This window comes from Phocoena sinus, chromosome 20, assembly GCF_008692025.1.
Source record: "Phocoena sinus isolate mPhoSin1 chromosome 20, mPhoSin1.pri, whole genome shotgun sequence".
Classification (NCBI taxonomy): domain Eukaryota; kingdom Metazoa; phylum Chordata; class Mammalia; order Artiodactyla; family Phocoenidae; genus Phocoena; species Phocoena sinus.
Window position 1 is genome coordinate 57,074,295 of NC_045782.1, and position 22,509 is coordinate 57,096,803.

General features: G+C 48.4%; 2 protein-coding genes across 24 annotated transcripts in view; one reads left to right on the top strand and one right to left on the bottom strand.

Moving 5' to 3' along the window:
- ARSG (arylsulfatase G) overlaps positions 1 to 22,509 on the bottom strand; it is a 146,846-nt gene that overhangs the window by 106,287 nt on the left and 18,050 nt on the right. For 2 of the 17 annotated variants that reach the window (XM_032617943.1, XM_032617942.1), the window contains exon 1: positions 6,103 to 6,662. The exons of 4 other annotated variants lie outside the window; for them this stretch is intronic. The gene's annotated coding sequence lies outside the window, so the exon portion shown is untranslated. 11 more of the 17 variants (XM_032617940.1, XM_032617941.1, XM_032617934.1 and 8 more) reach the window with 9 other exon arrangements.
- On the top strand, positions 4,395 to 22,491 carry SLC16A6 (solute carrier family 16 member 6). 7 transcript variants are annotated; one of them, XM_032617921.1, is made up of 7 exons: positions 5,378 to 5,576; positions 9,190 to 9,302; positions 12,267 to 12,505; positions 14,896 to 15,039; positions 15,877 to 16,005; positions 18,231 to 19,046; positions 20,196 to 22,491. In XM_032617921.1, the coding sequence occupies exons 3-7, from the start codon at positions 12,274 to 12,276 to the stop codon at positions 20,444 to 20,446; spliced, it is 1,572 nt and encodes a 523-aa protein (XP_032473812.1). In that variant the 5' UTR covers positions 5,378 to 5,576; positions 9,190 to 9,302; positions 12,267 to 12,273; the 3' UTR covers positions 20,447 to 22,491. The 7 variants fall into 7 exon arrangements, with proteins under 7 accessions (XP_032473813.1, XP_032473812.1, XP_032473811.1 ...); XM_032617920.1 differs by lacking the exon at positions 9,190 to 9,302; XM_032617915.1 differs by lacking the exon at positions 5,378 to 5,576 and having other exon boundaries at positions 6,727 to 9,306; positions 20,196 to 20,845.

The window sequence follows — 22,509 nt, forward strand, 5'->3', positions numbered from 1 at the left end:
AGAGAATTCAGATCACCAGAGGCCCCTGGTACCCTGGGTGGGGAGGTGACCTCCCTGTCCCCGAATCCAGCATACTCTCCCCCCCCCACCACCTTCCTCTCATTCTCTTCATCCTTCTCCCCTCCGCCTTGCCAGTGCTTGCAAGAACTTTCCTACCCATTCTAGGCCCACCGAGCTCCATCTTCCTCAATGCCCCCAGCCTCTTACACAGGTTAATTCCGTTAACCTAGCAACACAGCACTAAGCTCCCCACACAACTACCCTCTGAGGGAGGTATTATTATTATTATTATTATCATCCCCCTTTCGTGGATGAGCAGACGGAGGTGGAGAGCAGTTAATTCGCCCAAGGTGACACAGCTACCAGGGCAGACCTGGGATTCCAAGTCGGGCCTTGGAGTCCATGTTCACATGCATCTTAACATTTATAGCATCTTCCACCAAACCTCTCAATTACACAGCCCCTTCCCTTGCCTTTCACAGTCCAGTGTGGTGACTCTTGGGTTTGTTTTCTCTCTCCAGGGAGATCAGGGAACCACATCTTTCTTGTCCTCATACTAATATGGATCCTCCTCATTGGCCTGCAAATGTCTCTGCTTGGGTTATCCACTGAAAGAATCTGGAAAAACAAAACACCCCTTCTGTATTAACTCAAGCTGCCATAGCAAAATACCACAGACTGGGTGGCTTAAAAAATAGGAATGTCTTTTCTCCTGGTTTTGGTGGCCAGAAGTCTGAGATCAGGGTGCCAGCAAGGTCAGGTGCTAGTGAGAGCTCCCTTCCTGGCTTGTAGATGGCTGTCTTCTCACTGCACCCTCACATGGCCTTTCCTCAGTGGGTGCTCACAGAGAGAGACACGGAGAGACAGAGAGATTTCTCTCTCTTCCTCTTCTTATAAGGGCACGAATTCCATCACATGGGCCCCACCCTCATGACCTATCTAACCCTAATTCCTCCCAAAGGCCCCATCTCCAGATACTGTCACATTGCAGGGGGGAGGGGGGAGGGGAGGGGGAGGGGCTTCAACATCTGAATGGTGAGGGGCACAAACATTCAGCCCCTAAAACCCTCACACAGGGTTAAGTTACCTTCATTGCTTCGTCACAATTCTAAATAGCTGCAAAAGTTATCACTTCGATTGTATCCATAAATGTTGACTTTTATAACAAAACGATTAAACCACGCTTTTCAATGTATCCCATGTCATATAAACACCAGAGCAATTGCGGGATCTTAGTTCCCTGACCAGGGATTGAATCCAGGCCCCAGCAGTGAAAGCGCCGAGTCCTAACCACCGGACCGTCAGGGAATTCCCACCATCATTCATTCAAAAATTACTTGAGAAGAGTTCTCATTAGGCTGGAAATTTTCTATTCTCTTTTTTTCAGAACTGTATTTCCATTCTATCTCAATATACTAGACCTTTATGTGCAGAAGTAGTGACTTACCTTATCCTACTTTTCTGGAACACAGACTTTGTGTAGAAATTGAAATTTAATTGCTTATGCTTTGCTCCAAGTGTAAAAAAAAAAAAAAAAATCCCTCCTGGGTCGAGCCACTATCCCTACTACTGTAAGTCATTGTTTCGAATCAAACAACATATATTATCAATTTTGACAAACTATTATTAAGCACAAGGTAACTTTCTTGGAAATGCATCTTTAACAAGATGCACTTGGGAGATGGGACACGTTGACTTGAAGAAAGGAGCTTTCCCTGACATAATATTTTGACCTTCCCCCCAGAGGTGTTTACAGCTAGAGCAGGGCACCCTAGTGAGATCTTGGCTCTAAGCAAGAGAAGGCCCACCAGGCAGGAATAAAGGAACAGCGGGCCTGCCCCATGCTGGATTCTCAGGCAAGTCAGCTTCAGGAAAGAGCTGATGTTCTGAAAAGCGATTCCCCCCAAACTGTGCCTCAGAACAGATCTTCCCATTGGGAAATCTTCACATTCTCCCCAAAACATGCATTTCTGTTTCCCTCAAACCGTCAAATGTCAGGGCTGGGGGAAATCCTGTAAACCTCAAGATAAACCCAGCACCTCCACCTCGAGAGTCAGGATTCCTAGAGGGAAAAGTCTGTGAAGTTCCGTGCTGTCCGGAGAAGCAGATATTAACGTTTTAAAGCGAGAGTTTGAGTTCATCGAATACTCGTGGTAAGACAGGCACATGGTGCCGAGACAGGGAAGGAGGAGAGCGGGCGGTGGGCAGGCTGTCCAGGGCTCCCCCTCTTCCTTGGCTGCTCTCAAGACCCAGCCCTTAAAAGCAGGCTTATAACTTCCCTGAGCTCCAGACAAGATTCCTTTCAGTCTACTTAGCCCAAGTTGAAGTTCTCACGGGCTGGTAAATGCAGGGAGCTTATTTGCAAGCCAGGGTCATATCTGCCTAGCAACCCAACATGCAGACTAGAAGGACTCGGAACGTCGACAGAGACCCGGCAGGCCAAGTCTGCACAAAGGAATCTGTTCTCATGCAAATGAGCCAAAACAGGAGGGCTAGAAAAGAGACAGCAGTGGGGACAGCTCTCGGGAGCCAATGCATTTCCAGAGATGTTGTGGGACTTTCTAAAGGCATCATTATAGCCTTGCCCCCTGTAAACGAAGGGCCCTAGGGGCTCTGCCGCCACTTGGGTTGCGACAGACACAACAGAAGAGGCTAAGAGGGGCGCTGAACCCTGAACTTAATTTCCTGATTTTTCTGGTTCTGTACTCCGGGTTCTAAAGGTCCTTTTGTTCGTATTTAGAACTAAACAGAGTTAGTTTTGTTTTTCTTTTTTTTTTGGGGGGGGGGAGGTAATTGATTAGCATGGTAATGCAGTGCTTTCCCTCCTTTGCTTTCCCTGGAAGAGAGAGAAAAACAGGGGTTTTCACACTTGGTCTCACTAGGATTCAGGGAACAAGGTGAAGCCAGCCTCTAATCATGGTGGGCAAATGTCACCAGTGTGTGGCTGGCAAGACTGGACAGGGGTTGGGTTTCCGGACACCTTTTGCTGTTATCCGAGCGCAGGTGGCAAATGTCATACTTGGAAGCGCTCTCAGTTGCAAAAAGAGCCAGTGTGTCTAAACCTTGGGGAAAATCCCTTCCGTGCTCTGTGCCTCAACCTTTCTCATCTGTAAAATGGAGAGGAGTGTCAACTGTAGAAGGTTGCCGATGGGCTTAAAATTAGATCACGTGAACCACACCTAATACAGGGAACAAAGCAAAAGTGCAAAACAAATACTAATAGGTATAAGTAATACTAACAAAATAGCACTACATTATTATTGTTATCATCATTACAGTCATATGCTCCTCCAACAGCTAGCCATCTCACCTGGTCATACACTCGGATGTGACCTTCCCAAACGTTCATTCACCCCTAGGGCTTTCTGCATTATTTGCCTAATTTTTAAAACCAAGAAGCTGAAGCACCAAGATCTTTGGTGACTTGCTTGGAGTCACTCAGCTATAGTTAATGGGCTGCACCCCTAGGTTCCTAAGCAGGTCTCAATACAGTATGTGCTGTGTCATGTTAAATGTGACATTTCCACACTCAGCAGGGACAGGTCCCAAGGCACCGTAAGATCCTAAGCTATATTTACAGGCATTCCTATTTTAGCATCAAGTGCTTTCATGCCGGTGGTTAAAGTCACATTCTAAATTTCATAACGTGTGGAGTCCTGGAAGAACAGCTCGAAAAAGGACCGCGTGCAGGATGTGTGCTGCAGTCAGCTGTTGGACTTGGAAAGCCACAAACAGCAGTAACAGTAAGAGCTACTGGCTAGTGAGGGCGTACCATACATAACGCCGGTCGCTGTGATCTGTCCTTCCCCGGCATCATCAATTAGATCCTTTGACTCTGGGAATACCATGATTGTCCCCAGGAAGCTAGGTTACTCGGGCAAGGTTGCGAAGCTCATCAGTGGCCCCCGGCTGTACCGTCCCGGTCGTAAGCAGGCACTCTGCGCCAACACACCTGCTCCCCGAACCCGCGCCAGAGCTTGTTAACAGCACAAAATGGCACTTAACCCAGTAGACCCGATGCCAAAATCACGGGAGAAATCAGGCAGCGACCGCAAAGGGCTTTTTATTACGATTCAGACCGCCGACTCCTCCCGGTGGCGACCCTAGGTACACGCACCCCCAAAGGAGGCTCTCCCGAGTTTCTCACATCAGAAGCACATTCTCAGAACCCAATGCGGGGAGCGGCTGGTGCCAGAGTCGGCAGGGGGACGCGGAGAATAAGGCATTCTGCTTCCGAGCAGTTCTCAAAGAGGCCCTGGGGACGTGAGGTGGACAGCAGGCGGCCGAGTCTGTGCCCCCGCGGGCTCCGAAACGCCTGGGACCCAACACACGGCTTTGTCCCCGTGATGAGCTCCTTACTGAGGCTCCCGAGCATCATCTGCTGAGCCCCCTGTGACCCTGGGGTCCGGGACTCAGGAATGAGGGGCACGCACCCCCTCGACGTCCGGGTCCCTCGCCCACCGGAGCTCCCCGCGAGTTCTGCGGCCTGGCACCTGTGTGGACGTCGCCTCCCGCTTGGCGGGGAGGATGCGCGCGCGCCCCGGGCCGGGGATGCTGACTCAGCCCGGCTGCTCGCCCACACCCCTCGCGCGCAACGCGATGCTGTCGCTTCTGCAGCAAAGGGGGGAAAGCAAAGCGCCCGTGACAGCCGGCCGCGAGCTTCCTGGGGCCCGCACACACACCCCCCCCACCAGGGGAACCGCTGGGGTGCGCGAGTTGACGAAATCGGGGGAAGCGGGCATGAGAGGAGGAACTCGGGGTCCGCGGCGCCGCGCGCGCAGCTCACACCCGAACTGGAAGGAACCTGTTCTGCCCGGGGCGGGCGCGGAGCCGCCACAGCCGGGAGCCCAAGCCCTGCGGGCGCGGGCGGGGCCGGCGGGAAGGGAGGCGGCCCGGGGACCCCGCACGTCCGGCCGGACGTGTCCGCAGAGTGGGTGCCGGCGCGCCCCGCTTACAGTGCGGCCGAGCGCCGGGGTCCGGTCGGGCCAGGCGCGCCAGGATGCGCGGGGCCGGGGCGGGTGGGGGGCGGCCCCGCAGGACCCCACAGCCGGTCTGGGGTCTGGCACGGCGAGGCCGTTACCTTCCGTGACCCACGGCCCCGGCCCTGGGCGGGCGCGGGCCCGGCACGGCCTCGTCCACGTGGGCCGGCGCGCGCACGCCGGGCCGGCCCCCTCCTTGGCGGCGCTCCGCGCTCGCAGCACATGGTCGGCGGCGCGCCCCCGAGGCCGGCGGAGACCGGCTGCAGCCGGTATAGGATAAGCAATAGGCAGCGACGCGGGGCCGGGGCGCGGGCGGCGGCACGCACGGCTCGGCGCGGCGCGGCGCGGGCGGCGGGGAGGGGGGCGGGGGGCGCGGCGCGGGGGCCCGAGGCGCGGGAGCGGGCGGGGGGCCGGAGCCGGGCGCGGCGGGGCGGGCGCCCGGGGCTCGCCCGCCGGAGCCAACTTGCCCTAGGCTCGGGCCCACGCCCTAAGGGGTTAATCCTCTCTCGTGTTCCCGAGCGGCTTATAAGGAGGGGGCGGCCTGGCCTCCGCCTTATTGGGAGCCTTTTGGGGTTTATTCTCTTCCCTTCTAACTTGGTGAGTTGGTTTTATCATTTTACATGTTTAAAAGTTTGATGGTGGGGTGTGGGTGGGTTTTTTCTTAAGCTATGTTGGGAGCTTTTGGGGGCTGGTGGTGGGGGAGGCTGGAGGGAGGAAGAGGAAACCACTTAACTGCTTAACATTTTGGAGAGGTTATTCCCCCAAATCTTCTCTGACAGTTGGGAATGCCCGGGGCCACCGGGATGGCGCGCTCTCACCATTGCGGGCAGCCGAGAGTTGCCTGTCGGTGGCCCGGGTACAGTCGGTGTCCGGAAAACACCTAAAGGCAGGTTTGGCCTTTGGGTGTCCCCCGGCCCAGGCGAGGGCCCCCAGGCTGTCGGGCGAGGGGGGCGCCGCGCTGAGCTCCCTGCACGGATTTTCCGCATGAAGTTGCCCGCGCGTCACAGGAGCGAAATGTCAGAGGTACCGTCCCCAGGCTCGCGCGCGCGCGCGCGCAGGGCGGCCCCGCAGACAGCGCCAGGGAAAGCGGGGTTCCCGGCCTCCCCCCGCCTGACACACGCACCCGGGGCGGCCGACGGGGAGGCAGGCATGTCCCCGCCGAGAGCAGCTCGTCCACCTTGACCGTCAGGGCTGTCAGCTGGTCCCGCTCAACTTGCAAGGTTCCCAGGGCTGCCAACCACGGGAAAGCGCCCGGGTAGCTGAGCGGCGCTGTAGCCAGGGAGGATGGTTTTGCAGAGGAAATGGGTTATTTCCTTCTGCTTCTTTCTTTTTCTTGTTTAAACCAGACCGCCACACTCTCCCACAGACAGATGACAGAAGTTTGTTAGGTGGCATGTAACATATCACCAAACACGGGGGGCGTCAGTCTTAGAGAAAAGCTCCCCGGAGCCAACCGGGGAAGAGCAAGCAATGACACCTTGTCATCCTGGAAGCTGGTTTTGTTTGCAGTTATAGCCACACCGTGCCAGCTCCTTCTCAAAGGAGACGGTTTCTACCTTGGGAATGGGATTTCTCGGTAATCTTACTATTTTGCAAATCATACTAAGTGGATTGGGTGGAGGGTCTTGTTTGCAAAAACAGTCCCAAGTGCTATGCAGAGATCTCTAAGTGATGCATCTACCCATGTCCAAGCACCAGTCCCTGTCATGGGTGGGGGCGGGGAGGCGATCAATGATACGTCCTGCCTGCCTGGTGGATACAGAAATACCTCTTCTCATCATTAAGAGTGTCCAAGATAGTTCCAGTATGTAAATAAACAGTGCAGCCAAGTGGAAAAGCTCCTTCTCTATGAGAACCACCAACCCTGAGTTTTCCTTCTGTGGTTTCCCAAAAAGGACTTTCCTCGGTGGAACTCCTGAGGACGACACTTAAATTAGGGGATAGTATTCTACATCACGATCTTGTAAAAGGGGGTGAATCGGTGCTCTCCAGGGATTCAGAGCAGCTGAGGCTGCCGTCCAGGTTAGGTTTGGGGGTTTTGTTTTTTTTTAAAATAGAGAATTGAAGTGAGCTTCACCTAAATACAGACTGGTTTTGACAACTAGGGCTGTAAACAACTTGTCAAAAGCTGTTCTCCAGGCTACGCCTTTAAGAAGAATGGAGATTGGCAGTGGCTCGCTGAGGCTTTGTTCACACCAGCCACACCAGCAGTTGCCACCGCTGCCCATCCAGAGCCTGCGTTTTGAACTTTGCTCTGATCTGACCCTGGACTGGCACCCTGATGGTCTATCATAGTCCAATATTTTGCATTCTTCATGCCTCCAGGGGACAGCTTTTCTCAAGAAATCAAATCGCAGTTGAGAGTCCCAGCTATAGCAGATTTCCAGGCCTTGGCAGAATTCTCATTTATTTAAGATTAGACAACCAAATGCTCACAGGAAATTACTCCAAACCACCCAGTGCATTTTGTCCGTTCTGCTTCCTTTGGGAGAACATTTGGAGGAAGGCGACATGGCTGCCAGGAACCCCCGTTCAGAATCGTAGCATTTTACCCTCCAAACCTCTGTGTCTCACCCCTGCTTTTAGAGGATGAAACTTAGGAACAAAGTCATGTCCCCATGAGCATGCAGCCAGTTAATGGTAAATAGAAATTCAACAAATAACGCACAAGGGCCTCACAGAGACAGACCTGTGGACCTTGCGCCAAAGGACTCAAAAATTAATTGAGAAAGATGAAAGGGTAACTTGGAGCAAGTGGGGGTCAAAGGCTATCAGAGAAATGTAGATTTTTAGGGCAGGAGGAGAACTGAGATCACCTCCGTCTAGTTCAACTCCCTTGTTCACCTCTTGACACTGAAAATCAAGGAGCAAGGTGATTCTCCCAAGGCCGTGGGGTCGCTCCTCGCTCGGCTCTATCCCCTACACAGTAAACGAATATCCCATCCCATCCGGTCAGAGAAATTCACATGCCCGTAAAACCAAAACATTATTTCCATGTTCTGGAATTCTTAGAGCCTTTGAAGCCACAGGCCTTTCTCTCTTTCGTTTGTAGAGGCCAACCCGTTTGTTAAGCCAGTCGTCCTGCTGAGGGGATGGTAGAAAGGAAAGAGTCCAGGGGAAGGATTGATTATGCAAGCAGGGACTTCCTCACTTGATGACTGGGCTTTAGGAGGCTAGAGCCGTGCATTGCTTCAGGAGTGCCCCAAGACGCATGCTTTGTTTAGTGAACTTTTATTGAGCACATACTAGGTGCCAGGCACACGGCCAGGCACTGGGTCTGGAAAGAGCTGCCGACTGCCCTGTGTGCAAGGCGTCCTCAACCGTATGTTACAGAAACCAGGTTATTCTATTATCATTCTGCACTGTGATCTTCAAAGCTCAATATACCAGGGCATGGGATGCTTTAGGATGATGAAGGCGTAAACTTGGGAGTATCAGTGGGTTCTGGGGTGTCACCTTTCTTTTACGATGATCCCAGGAAAAGAATAAAAAAGCTGTCCTCCCCAAACCTAAGAATGCAGGTGAGAGTTATATTTGGATCTAGCTTCAGGGGAGTAGCCCAGATGTAAAGTTTAAAGAAACAAGGGAATTGAACACCCAGAAGGAGCTCAGAGAGTAAACAGAAGGAAAGCAGCCGGACAGCCGCCGTCTTCGAGCCGGCTGTCCTAGATCAGATGTAGCCAACGTCCGGCTCCTTTACACCCACGTCTGTAAGAACCATCTGGCGCTTGCACTTTCCTCCCGGCTCCCAGGTCTCCTTGGCCACTAGGTTTCACCTGAGCAATCAGGTGGTTGAGAACTCAGTGCTGAATAACAGAAGTGTCAGCTGCCAAAGCTGGGGGAGCTTTAAGGGTTCCCAAAGCCAACCTCTTACTTGACGAGTGAGGCACTCTGGCCCAGAGAGGTGCAGTGACTTTCTCCAGGTCACACAGTGACGCGGTGAAAGAGTCCTCACAACCTCTACAGGAAATGCCCCCTCCCTGGCCTTCAGAATGCTGTTCTGCCTCCTGATACAGCGGGGCCCCGGGGAGACAGGAGATCAGATGCTGGACCATTTCGGTCCAGTCCCTTCCCCTCTCTGGGGGTCGGCTTCCCCATTTTGCAAAATGAGTGGGATTTTACAAAGAGGAGATGGACCCAGATGGGCTCCAAATCCCATTTTGGTTGTAACATTCTGTAATTCTAACTCCACCCACCCCGGGGCCTCCAGCCCCACCCATCTTGCACATTCAAACCACCGACGACGGCAACAGGCAAAGAAAGAGAGAGATGGGCACCCATCACCAGAACTGAAGCGCTGGCCTCGCCCAGAGCCTTCCCATAGTAGGTAACCTCGTCTTTCTACAAAAACTGCAGTCTAGTCTTGACCCTCTGAAATGCAACCCAACCAAAAGGTTCTGCACCTTGGTCCTGCCGTGCTTTTAGGCTAGAGAGGGCTTCCGTTTGTCTCTCTGGGGCCTTTATCAATTTTAGCCCAATGTGTTTTTATTCAAGTTGGCCCCGAGCCCTCTCTTAAAATGCTAAGATCTTATGGGCACCCTTCGTGCCAACGTGGCCTTGGACTTAGTCGCCACTGCTTGTCAGAAATGTCCTGAGCTCCGGGAGGACATGGCTGAATGGTTTTAAAATGTGATGGGATTTCAGTCTTAAGGTTCCTTATCATTATCAACAAACAATTTCATCCATGGAGGCAGAGGCCATCTCTGTATTGTCACTGTCGCCCCTAGCATAGGCCCTGGCACCCAGCAGTTACTTTGTTGGAAAGAATTAATTAAAGCTGTGTGCAAGGTACCTGGGCGGGGCGGGGGTGGGGGGCGGTGGGCGGAAGGGATGCAAAGAGAAATAGGCCCCAGATTTGTTTTCCGTGAGCTTACAATTTAACTGAGCAAATAAGATAAATGCATACAAGTGGACAGTAGCCCATTATTAAAGGGCGCCTGTCCCGTGAAGAGAGCTCCTTAGGTCGAGTGGATCAGAGGAAGCCTTATGCAGCAGGAGGATGTGGTGAAGCGGGCCCTTGCGGCGCCAGCCGTAGGAGGGCCTCCAGCCTGGGGAAGGGGCGCGCCACAGGCAAGGTGGCTGGCGAGTCAAGCAACAGAACAGGAAGAACTAAGGCTGCTGAGATCCGTGGGGGGCAGGGGCTTCCAATTAGGAAGGACTTAAAGTCAAGCTGATCTCGTGGATTTTGTCCTTCAGAAAGAGGAAAGCCACTGAAAAAGTCCAAGCAGAAAAATGTCATGACGATGAGGCATTTCAGAAAGATTAATCATACCAGACAGTTGAAAGACCAGTAAAGGAGTCTTGGGCTTCCAAGGCGAAGCTCAAAGGAGTGGCCCAGTAGGGGGGGGCGAGATGGGAGGGGGACCTGAGCTATGGACTCCCCCCCCCCCCCCGCCCCGCACTGCCCCTCCTTCCCTCCTACCCCGCTCCCTAGGGCTGAACACGGTTCCAAAGCCAACACTGGCATGTACTTTTTTTTTTTTTTTTTTCCTTCTCAATCTTAAGCCCACTACCATTGTCAGCTCCTCTGCCCCAGGTGCCTCATCTTGGGAGCAGACTTTGAAAGTCTTAACGGAGGAGGGGACTTGGGAAAACCTCAGCTGCTGGAGGGCTCGGGGTTCCCATGTTAAATCAGCTGCTTTCCACGTTGGGAACATGAATGACAAACTGGTCTGTAATTGTTAACCCTACACCCAGAGCCACTTAAGTGCTCTTCCCACCTTTGCCCTCAGCTCTCAGGCATGCCACACTGACACGCATCAAAATGCAGAGGGCTTTGCTGCAGGGAGCACAGCGTCTTAAAGCATCTTATGCCCTATTTATGCAACCAGATAGCCAACAGTAAGAGAGTAATAAGTGGGCATATAGTCCTTTCAGAGTACTAGGCCACCATGCTATCAGTAGGCTGAACAATATGAAATTAGGTCAGATTTGCTGCTTTGTAAGATTCTCAGAGCAAATTCCGAATACTGGATTCCCGTAGCAGAAACTGGGAAGTCTACTGTCGGGATGAGGTTTTGTCCTGTTATTTCTCAATTGCTCTCCATTTTCAATAAAACCTGCCTTCGTATGTGAACGTGACAACTCGTGGCTAGGCCATCCACGCATCCTGAAAATTCACCTGGCTACAACTGCATAGTTATAGAGAATTCTTAAACTCAAGGTGCGTTGCCATTAAGAGCGCAGAGACCACAGACTCATTTGTTATTTATAGGTATTAATTTTTAGTTGGGTTAAAAACACACATGACTGTTTCAAAGTGTATGTAATTGCAGAGGTTTTGAAAATGTCTGCGTTTTATGTGCTCGAGCCTGCCTCCAGTGTTAACTATAGTTTCCCCTTAGTGGTGATACGGCACAGGGATCTGATGTTCTGATGTTTGTTGCAACCTGAATGGAAAAGCATAGCAAGGTCAGGAGTAATTTGGTTTAAGTTCCCTGGCTGTCCAGACCCCACACATTGGTAGTGCCGCATTTGGTCATTATATCCTAGAGTACTGGTCCTGTGTGGAAAAATTCCATTCCTCATACACCACGTGGCGACCGACTTTGAGGACCCCGTTCACGCTACACCGGCACCGAGACGACAGAATCCCCAAATTTTAATGTGCAGTCACGTTCCGTTCACAGAGGTACAGCCATAGGGGACCCCAGACCATAATCAGAATGTTGCCGAGTAGGGGGTAGGATGGTCTGAATGACCAGGGGCACCAAGCAGAGATGCAGGATTTCTCCAGCACTTAGCTGCCCCTGCAAGGTGGCCTCTGAGCCTCTCTTTGCCGAGGCTTCATTTCTGATCCACATTCCTTACAGTCAATTCAGTCTTCCTTTACCTAACTTGTCTTCAGGTTCAAGGTCTGCACTGATTCTTGGTCTGGTGGCCATTCTTTGTCCTCCAAAGTGCCTCTAAATATTCTGCCCAGGCTCTTTATGTTTTTTTTGGTTAGTTTTTCCATTTAACTGCCATAGCTTGGAAGTCTGCCTTCCCAAAATCTTTCGCGGCTCCATATACGATACAAACACAGTTAGTTCATTAGATAGATACGACGGACAGATGATAGATGACAGAGACAGATAACGATAGATATAAATGTGATGACAGATAAAGGGTGACATAGATGTATAGATAGATAGATACTATTATTCAGAGACTTCATACTAACCGCACATGATTTAAATATTCATCAACCTAAGAAACGTAGTGAGTAGTTCTTATCTGTTGAGTGTTAGAATCGTCCACCCTCATGCCATTGCTGGTCTAATTTTTTTTTTTAACTTTTTCTTTTAGATTAAGAATGACCCAAAAGAAATCACAGCTTTGCTCCAGAGCCAATGTTTATACTCAAGTGCCTGATGGAGGATGGGGCTGGGTGGTAGCTGTTTCCTTTTTCTTCGTTGAAGTCTTCACCTATGGCATCATCAAGTCATTTGGGGTCTTCTTCAATGACTTAATGGACAGTTTTGATGAATCCAATAGCAGGATCTCATGGATAATATCCATTTGTGTGTTTGTCTTAACATTTACAGGTTAGTACATCTTCCAGCTTAAGCGCTATATAAGCATATGCCTCTTTCAGTCTGCCTAATTATGTAAGAGGCGCTGAAGGAAAAAGTCTACTTGCCAGACTTGACTGCCTTCATTTAATGCACACGTATTAAACGCCTACTGTATGCACTCTCTTAGGATACTGCAGATTATTTTGAGGACAATAGCAAACCCCGGTTCAAGGGGAATGTGGTCATTTCCTAAAGAAGCATTAAAAGTTCTTGGCATCCTGGGTCCTGGTCTCGTAAAAACATGCTGAGGAAACAGGTTGGGAACATGAAAATGTGACTACATGAAGGAGAAAGATGGCAGGTGTAAAAGGGTATATGGGAAAACTACCCATATTGCCCAGAGAGGATATTCTAAATTCCAAACACCTGTTTCCCTAAAGGACTTCACTGGCTAATCGGTCTGCCCAGCTCCCAGATCCAACAGCATCAGATGAATGGGACTGCAGTACAATTCTTAACATACTAATTTTCACTTGGTCCCATTCAGACCTAATTCAGCACATCTCTGAGGTCTCATGACTGTTCATCCATCTGTCAGGGGCCGCGCCAGGGTCGTCTGAGAAAGCAAGGCCGTTGAACTTACCGCGGACAGTTAACGGGGCTGAACTTCAGCTTCCCTAACTTTACCCTAATATCCTGTCACAGAACCATTGCCTCTGAAATTTTCTAAGCCTGTCTTTAAAGGTACTTAATTTTCAGCCCTATACTGTCTCACAAAGGTAGCTCCATTGTTCTCTGCTACCGAGTAAAGTCAGAATTTCTCCCGTTAGCCCTGATACCCTCTCCTACACGGTTCATGGAAGTACTTCTAGTTCCGGTTTGAGTATTAAGATACTTAATTTCTTAATTGGCAGGATGTTTACTTTCTTGGAAAGATAACTTACATGAATTAGAACCAAAATTTTACATTTGGTAACCAAAATAAAACGAAAATCCCAAAGCTGAACTTTTAGCCGTTTTCTAACCAAAGATAATATAGTCAACAAGAAATTCCCAGCTAATACTATTATACCAGAAGATAATTGCTCTTCATGCTGTTGTTCCAGTCATTAATGCCTTGAGTCTACACACTGCCTGAAGATGATCCTAGTGATTCCATTGTCTGCTATATTAATATATTAGTTCACATTCAGCTCACATAAGAGATAGGTATGCACCAACCCCAACACAATTTACTCCTTTTTTAGCTCTTTCTATCCAGCACGTACGATGTTGTTCTTCCTCCCCCCACTCTGGAGGGTTCCCTTATCTCGTTGTACTCAAGGCGGTATCAGTGGGAGCCTAAGTAGCATCTAACTAGGAAGCTCATCTTCCAGATTTAAATGTCCCAGAGGATACAGAGCACAGAAGCTACGCCAACTGTAATTCATCAGCCACTTTGAACCATCTATCCCATAGCTAGCCTCCTTTTGGTATGCATAACAGAATTCACCATACTTTCGTACCATTTGCAAAAAAGTCAAATGGAACTTAGCTGGAATTTGACCCTAACCGGAGCCTTTTAAAAAAGAATCCAAAGCAGTGAGTATAGAAAAAAAAAAAAAAAGTGCCTCGTACAATCATAGGAAAAGCCCATTTTTATTACAGAATAACAAATTTAATGCATATCCAATTTTATAGGGGCTCCTGGTGAGTCAAAATCTTTCATCGGAGACAAAAGATATGTTTTATACTCTGACTCTTGATTTCTCTTCAAGGAGCCCCCAAAATATATTGTCCAGCTTGTGCAAATAGTAAAATAAGTCCTGAACTGACTTAAGGAACCATTGCACAAAATGTATACTGTATCTTACATCATCACGTCCATGTTAAAGGCTTAAAAGACGGAATCTTACCACAGACTCACGTACACAGAGAACAAATGTGTGGTTCCCAGAGAACAAATGTGTGGTTCCCGACGGGGAGGGGGAGGGCGAGGGAGAGGGATGGGGTGGGTGGATGGGGTGAGCAGGTGCCAGTGAGTGTATACCGGATGGAGAAACACCAAGGCCCCACTGTGTAGCACAGGGAACTGCATTCTACATCCTGGGAGAAACCATACGGGAAAAGAATAGTTTTAAAACACGAGTGTATATACATGTACGTATCACTGAATCACTCGGCCGTACGCCTGAAACTAACACAACGTGGTAAACCAACTACACTTCACTAAACGTCAGAAAACGTAAAATTAAACAAGACAGAATCTTAGGGTATATGTAGAGCTGATTCACTCTGTTATACAGCAGAAACTAACACACCATTGTAAAGCAATTAAACTCCAATAAAGATGCTAAAAAACTTTTTAAAAGGAGTCGTCCTAGGGAGGCTAAGGCTTTTTCGCCTCTGGGAGCTGAGACCCTGTTATGCTCTTGCTGCAGCTCCTGTGTCCACCGTCCTGAGCATTGGGTTTGGACACCGTCTGGTGGTGATGGTCGGGGGGCTGCTGGTCAGCGTGGGCATGGTGATCGCCTCCTTCTCACAGAAGGTCTACCACATGTACATTGCCATCGGCATCATCTCTGGTAAGTGCTTCTCCTGGGCTCGCTCATTCTCCAGAGACTTAGCTTCTAGAACAATGCGGGGGGGGGGGGGGGCGGGTAGGGAATCAAATCCAAAGTGTGTTTCTTTCTCTCTTTCTCTCTTTTCTTTAAAATTAATAATGTCCCAGATCAGTGGTTTTGAACTGGTCTGTATGGGCTCCAGGATGTTCCCCTGGGAACCTCTCCTCAATCAATGCCCAAGACTTTTTGTCTGATTTTTTTTTTTTTAATATTTACCAATGAGAAAGAGAACTTCTCTTTTGTGATAGTTTGCAGCCCAAAGACATCATTTTCACAAAGCAAGGTTTGCGTTTCTTTAGCTGAGATTTCCCAAGTCAGGCTGTGAGGACCCTGAGCTGTAGGGGAGGGTCTGTGCCGGACTTATTCTTCGGGGTCTGAGAAAAATTTTTCCCTTTCAAAACACTTTAAATCTTTTCATATGTTTCTACACATACCAAAACTCATTTATTTCCAAATAGAAGTCTTAAATAAAAACTATATTCGATAAGAGTTCTGTCCACTGTGGATTATATAAATTGGGGGGGAAAAACATTGCAGAAAAGTACGGAAAAAAACCAGAGAACAGGTTTGTTTTTTTAACTCCTAGCTTTCCAAAACAGCTCTTGCAGTTTCTCCAGACCTCTGACGAAACCTGTTTTGTTTTTTTTTTTGCTACAGCACTATTTTCCAGAATGAATTTCTGGGCTCCCAGAACTTATCATTTTAAATATGAACACAAAAACCCCAGATCTTTGAATGCATTCTTCTGGCATCAATGAGGATGTGGTCCTTTCTATCGTTTTTGACTTTCCATCACAGGTCTGGGATACTGCTTTAGCTTTCTCCCAACTGTCACCATTCTGTCACAGTACTTTGACAGAAGACGCTCTGTGGTCACGGCTGTTGCTTCTACAGGAGAATGTTTCGCTATGTTTGCTTTTGCACCAGGTAAGTGGACAACTACAGTCTACGTGTTCACATGAACTAGCTCTTCTTGCTACACTGACTCTTGCCAACCATCAGTTAATAGACTGACAGCTTCGACTGCGTGCAGAAGGAAAGGTTAATTGTCTTCTCTTCTCCAGCACAGTTTCAGGATCTGTCTTCCCTAACCCCAATTTTAGGAATTCAAACATTTTCATACTGGTCCAAGTTTACATAAATAGGAATATACAATGGCACATATTCAGTGGTAAGGCTTGAAACAGCCATTCCAAAATAGATGATTGAATGATTTCGGATTGTTCCTATTATTCTATTTCTCTCCTTGGTCAAAAGAGCCATATTCAATGCGGATTTAAACTGTGCTAGTAAAGTCCCTTTCGTGAATGGTGTGTGGATAATCTCACAGTGTTTTTTTTGTTTTTTTTTTTTTTGCGGTACGCGGGCCTCTCACTGTTGTGGCCCTCTCCCGTTGCGGAGCACAGGCTCAGTGGCACGTGGGATCTTCCTGGACCGGGGCACGAACCCGCGTCCCCTGCATCGGCAGGTGGACCCCCAACCACTGCGCCACCAGGGAAGCCCTCAGAGGGAGATTTTTATCCCTGGTTTATTTCCCTATCTTAACGAGAACCTGTGAATTTCACTAGCCAGTGGTAGACAAATCACCTTAGAGACTTAGATTAACCTCTTACTCTGCCATTTCTTGGTGAATGTGTCAGTGGATCGTGGCGGATTTGTTCAAAGGAGATACATGTAGTAGTATTTAGGGGTGACGTGTCTTATCTGAAGCTTTTCAGATAGTTCAGAAAAATTAATGTATGCTTGCCTATAAATAGGCAGACAGAAAAATGTTAACTGTTGAAATTCGCTGAAGTGCGGGCAGGCAGATAGGTATCATTCTTCGCACTTTTCTGTCCGTTTGAAATTTTTCAGAACAAAACACTGAGGGGAGAATCAGTGGCCTGTGAACGCCCTGAAGGTAGAAACTGCATCTTGGTTGGCTTTGTTCCCTAGCCCATCCCTGGCACCTGGTAGGCAGGCACTCGAGGAATGCTGAGTTGGAGCATAGAAGAGCAGACCGATCGTTGCCAGAGGAGGGTCAAGCACTTTGAAATACCCAAGCCTGAAAGATTTTGCAATTCTGAGTTTCCCATATTAACAGGGGGAGAAGAGGTGTGAGCAAAGCATGCTACGACAGTAAATGGAGACCCCGTGCCCCGGAATTCGGGGCTGTCTTGCTAAGCTGATCTTCTTTCTCGGGAACCAACTTACCATGTCTCTTATACCTGACTGTCAGCTCTCAGAGAATGAGAATCTAGTGAAATGAAATTCTAATGAACATCATTTCACCTCTGTGGGATGATGACGGAAACTCCTGAAGGTCTCGTGGGGCCTGCATTATCCTCTTGTAACTATGGGTCCTGAAGCCCCCTTTGGCCTGACACCACCCAACCCCCAGAGGACCCCAGCCAGGGCCCAGTCCCCCCCTCCAGGCTGCCTCTGGGCTGGCAGGAAGGTAGTTAGAACGTTCCACAAAGCAAGCGGAGAACTGTAGCGATACTGCACAGGACCGTACTGTATCCACACGGTAACTGTCTTAATTCCAGGATAATCCTATGAGCTTTTAGATACTTCGTTTATCCTCTCCTTCATCTGTTACTACTAAGGGTTGAAGGAGTGGATGGAGAACGATCTAGCTCAGAGGGTGGAAATTCTGTCTTGAAGAGGCCAGAGGGGAAATATTTCAGGCGTCACGGGCAAGTCCTTGTGGGATCCAGTCCTCTCTGTGGTGACAGCACAGAAGCAGCCGTAGACGACATTAAAGAATGATCTCGGCTGTGTTCTAGTCAAGGTTTATCATCCAGTAACAGGCAGCGGGTTGGATCTGGCCCGCAGACGGCTGTCTGCCAAACCTCGATGTGGGTCACGGACTTGGTTCATCTCGAGTCTCTGCCTGGCGGAAGGCACCCACCAGAGCTCTCTCAGAGGCCTGGGCTGAAAATGTGTATCCCTGCTCATCCTTATGCACCTTCCTCCTTCTCAAGTCCTAAAAGCCCCCAAAACCTAGAAGAAAAGGGTAGTGCCTGTTGACTGCATTCGCACGGCCAAGTAACTTTTGTTTACCTGTTTCCCGGTCTGCGTTTCTTCTCGCTTCCCCCCACCCCCGCCCCCGGTCTTGAGTTCGTTTCTGACCTTGGCTTTTCTTTCTCCTTCGCTCCTGCCCACCCAAGCCATCACGGCCCTGAAGGAGACCATCGGCTGGAGGTACAGCCTCCTCTTCGTGGGTCTCCTGCAGCTCAACCTCGTGGTCTGCGGGGCACTGCTCAGACCCATCATCATCAGAGGACCCGGGACCCCCAAAACCACCGCCCACGAAAGTCGGAAAGAAGTGCAATACATGCTTGAGAACGAGAAAACCCGCACCTCGATAGATTCCATTGACTCAGGAGTAGAACTAACTACCTCACCTAAAAACGTGCCTGGTCACACGACCGTAGAGCTCGAGCCCAAGGCCGACCTGCAGCAGATCCTGGGCCAGCCCAGCTCCAAGCCCGGCTGCCAGAAGGCCCCGCTGCTGGACTTCTCCGTTTTGAAAGAGAAAAGTTTTATCTGCTACGCGTTTTTTGGTCTCTTCGTCACCCTGGGGTTCTTCGCCCCGTCCTTGTACATCATTCCCTTGGGCCTCAGTCTGGGCCTGGACCGCGACCGCGCTGCTTTCTTATTATCAGCGATGGCGATCGCAGAAGTGTTCGGGAGGATCGGGGCTGGGCTGGTCCTGAACAGAGAGCCCATCCGCAAGATCTACATCGAGCTCATCTGTGTCGTCTTACTGACCGTGTCGCTGTTTGCCTTTACTTTTGCCACTGAATTCTGGGGTCTCATGTCCTGTAGTGTATTTTCCGGGATTATGGTTGGGACGGTGGCGGGGACCCACATCCCGCTGCTCGCTGAGGACGACGTCGTGGGAATCGAGAAGATGTCTTCAGCGGCTGGCGTCTATGTCTTCTTCCAGAGCATCGCAGGACTGGCTGGACCGCCACTTGCAGGTAAGTTAAATACACAAAGTAAAACCCTTGTCTGCTATCCTTTTACAATATTTTACTTTTCCACGATGGTCTATCCCAGGATATTGAATATAGTTCCCTGTGCTCTACAGTAGCAGCTTGTTGTTTATTCACCCTGTATCTAATAGTTTGCACCTGCTAACCCCAAACTCCCACTCCATCCCTCCGTCATCCCCCTCCCCCTTGGCAACCACAAGTCTGTGAGTCTGTTTCTGTTTCGTAGATGAGTTCATCTGGGTCACAGTTTAGATTCCACCTGTAGTATACTGTCCTTTTATTAATAGTGCCAGCTTCCTATTCAAGTCGAATAGAAAATAAAACTTGATTTTTATACTTGCAGAGAATTTTAGAGGTGTCGGGATAGAGGTTACCCGAGCCACCTCTCTTGACTTAAATATGAGGAAAGTGAAAGCCAGAGAATGTCAGCGTACAGCCCAATGGTAAATCAGTGACCAAGTCAGGATTAGAACCTGGGTCTGCAGCCCAAGCTGCACGGGCTTTTTCTACCAGTTGGCCTTGAAAAATGCTCGCAGCGGGGGCGGGGAAAGCTTGGATTTCTGACCTCATTACCCTCTGACTTTTGGGATAACAGAACTAAGGGTCTTCTGTAAGCCAGCTTCCCTTCTAGGGAGGGGTTTTAGGGAACTGAACCTAGAACAGCACTCTGCAGAGCGCTTCACTAATCACTACAGAATATTTCTCTGTAGGAAGGACATGGCTTTGTTTTACATGTTAGCCCTGAAATAAGTCCTTGAGGTTATTGTGATTAGAAATCTTACCCCATGTGAAAAGATACCTGAAGTGAACTCGAGTGAAAATAAAAGAGCTCTTTCCTCTTAGGAGAGGATGTCAGCTTTCCAAAGGAGTGGGCATCTCACCATTCCCAAGTTTTAGATCAGCCCACAAAGAACATCTGAGTGACAGAATTTTCTCAGGTGCTAAGTAGGTTGTACGTTTGTCTACATCTTCTCTCCCGTCTAGAAAAGACTCCTACCTTCCACGTGCTTTTTTCTTAAAAACAAACAAACAAAAAACAGACAAAACAAGGAAGGCAAAGAGCCTGAGAAGTGGCTGAGTTTGGGGGAGCCTGGTGGGGGGGTCTTTGTGGCTAATGTGTTGACGCTCCCGCAGGGCTTCTGGTGGACCAGAGCAAGATCTACAGCAGAGCCTTCTACTCCTGCGCGGCTGGGATGCTTGTGGCCGCTGTGTGCCTCGCCCTCGTGAGACCCTGTAAAAGGGGGCTGTGCCGCCGTCCCCAAGCCGGGGAAGGGAAGGCCGAGAGTCACCGTGGGAAAGCTTTACAAGACATCCCAGAAGACTTTCTTGAAATGGACCTGGGGAAGACTGAGCACAGAGCTCCTATGAAAACGGAGCCCGTGTGACACGCTTGTCATTCACACCAGCCTCCCTGGGGGCTGGAGAGGGTGGGGGACAGGGGACCCAGGGCAGCAGAGATGTGGACCACCCACCCGCTTTCCAGACTACACTCTAAAGGGAATGTATGCGTGAACACCACTACCAACATCCTTTTTTTTTCTTGTAAGTTTTCCTTTTCGCTTGTTTTTTAAGCCAAAACAAAAACCACCGAACACCCTTTCCGTACATCAACCCGGCTGTATTCAGTAGCAATACGAAGATGCACAGGACTCTCGGGTTCGCATTCCGGTTTTAAAAGAGTGACATGAATTGGCAAAGTGGTTTTAAGAGCTCTCACATGTGATAAACTACTATCTTGGAAAAGGACATCTGGCCGAGGCCATTGCAATGAAATTGGCCATTACAAAAAAAAAAAAAAAACTTACATCATTTAAAACATTTCTCATTTTCAGAAATATGAACAAATTGTTTAAAACCCTTTGAAAAATACTGAGGTTTCCATTAACAAATTAGGGCCTCTGAATTTTCCACATAGTTCATGGAAATGAAGTACAGTTTGAGACCAAACATTTGGCTAGTAAACGGAAATTTAAAAAATATATGTAACTTGAACTTCATAAATGTGAAGATGACCACTTTTTTATGGCCAGTCACTACCAGAAGCATTTCGATACAGAACACACAGCACAGCATTCAAAAATGTGTTTCCTATTGCTTTTAATTATTCAGAAATATGTGATTGTAGTGTCTTTAATTTAAACCGCTATTTATTATTAAGTTATTCTAGAATGAATAAAGAAATCAAAAGAAAGAAAATCTGAGACATAAGCAGAATTTCTACCCCCTTTCTGCAATCCTTTACATGCCTCAAAGAATACTTCTTAACTTGTAAAGTGACTCTCGTAAAAGGCCAAGTTTAAGGATTCTTCAGTTTGATTAACGACAACGTGCGTCATTTCAAGGGGGGGGACGACGATGAGTAGCAAATCGCCTTAGCTTTTTTAAATGATTTGTTTTATCACCTAAGAATACTTGAGGATCTTCTTTGATCAGAATTATATTTCATTGAATTGTTGAAGCATTTCTGATTTTTTTTTTTAATCTCACCGTTGAAGCATTTCTGTATTTCACGTGGGATAGCAGAGACATTTATTTTACCATCATGAGTTATATCATATTAACCCTGATTGCTCTATGTTACCAGAGTTATTGGGTTAACTGGTCACTGGGTTTTTTTGGAGTTACATTACATGTATAGTATTTCTCATGTGCACATTTTTCTGTAAAAGGGCAAGTATGAGGGTAACAGGTTGGCTACGTACTCATAATGTCCTGAATCTCACTCTACAGGTGATGGTCAGTACCGCTGCTCCATCTTTATTCATTTACTGTTAATTTATGACAACTCAGGGGGAAAAAAAATATAACAAGCCTAGTTTGGTTACAGGTACACACAAGCTTGACTATTTCTCTGCACTGAAATGAAAGTGGCATAGTTCATCACCACCTGCTACGTTTCTGTACAGTGTTTGATCAGCCATAGAAATAGGACAATCTGTAAAACTTTGGGGAGGGGCTGGGGAGGAAATGACAACGTGTCTGTCAAAAACAGACACACCTAGAACAAGCTGGATGTAGCAAATCTCTGTCACTACCAGAGAAGGACTTGGAGCTTGTGGCACTTTTGCAGACTTCATGACTTCAGCACTTTACAGTCTTTTTTACTATGAATGTTCAATACAACTTAATATTTATATCTGGTTTCAGAGCGATCTGCTTAAGACGTCCATTCTGTTAATTGCATGGAAAATAAAATGTATGCCAGTTTCAGTACGTCAGTAATCAAGGGTTTAAATATTTGGCAGAAAATGAAAACAGGATTGCTGATTTGTTCTGTATTCTGTGACATTCTGGTACTTCTAGATTTGCAATAAATGTATGGCTTTTTTATTTAAAGAAAGTGATTCGGTTTTTTATTGACTCCTTGGCGTTCATTGTTGGATCCAGTTAAAGTTATAAAAGCTCAAGGAAGATTCATGTCAAATAACGTTTTTGAAAGCTTTTGTGC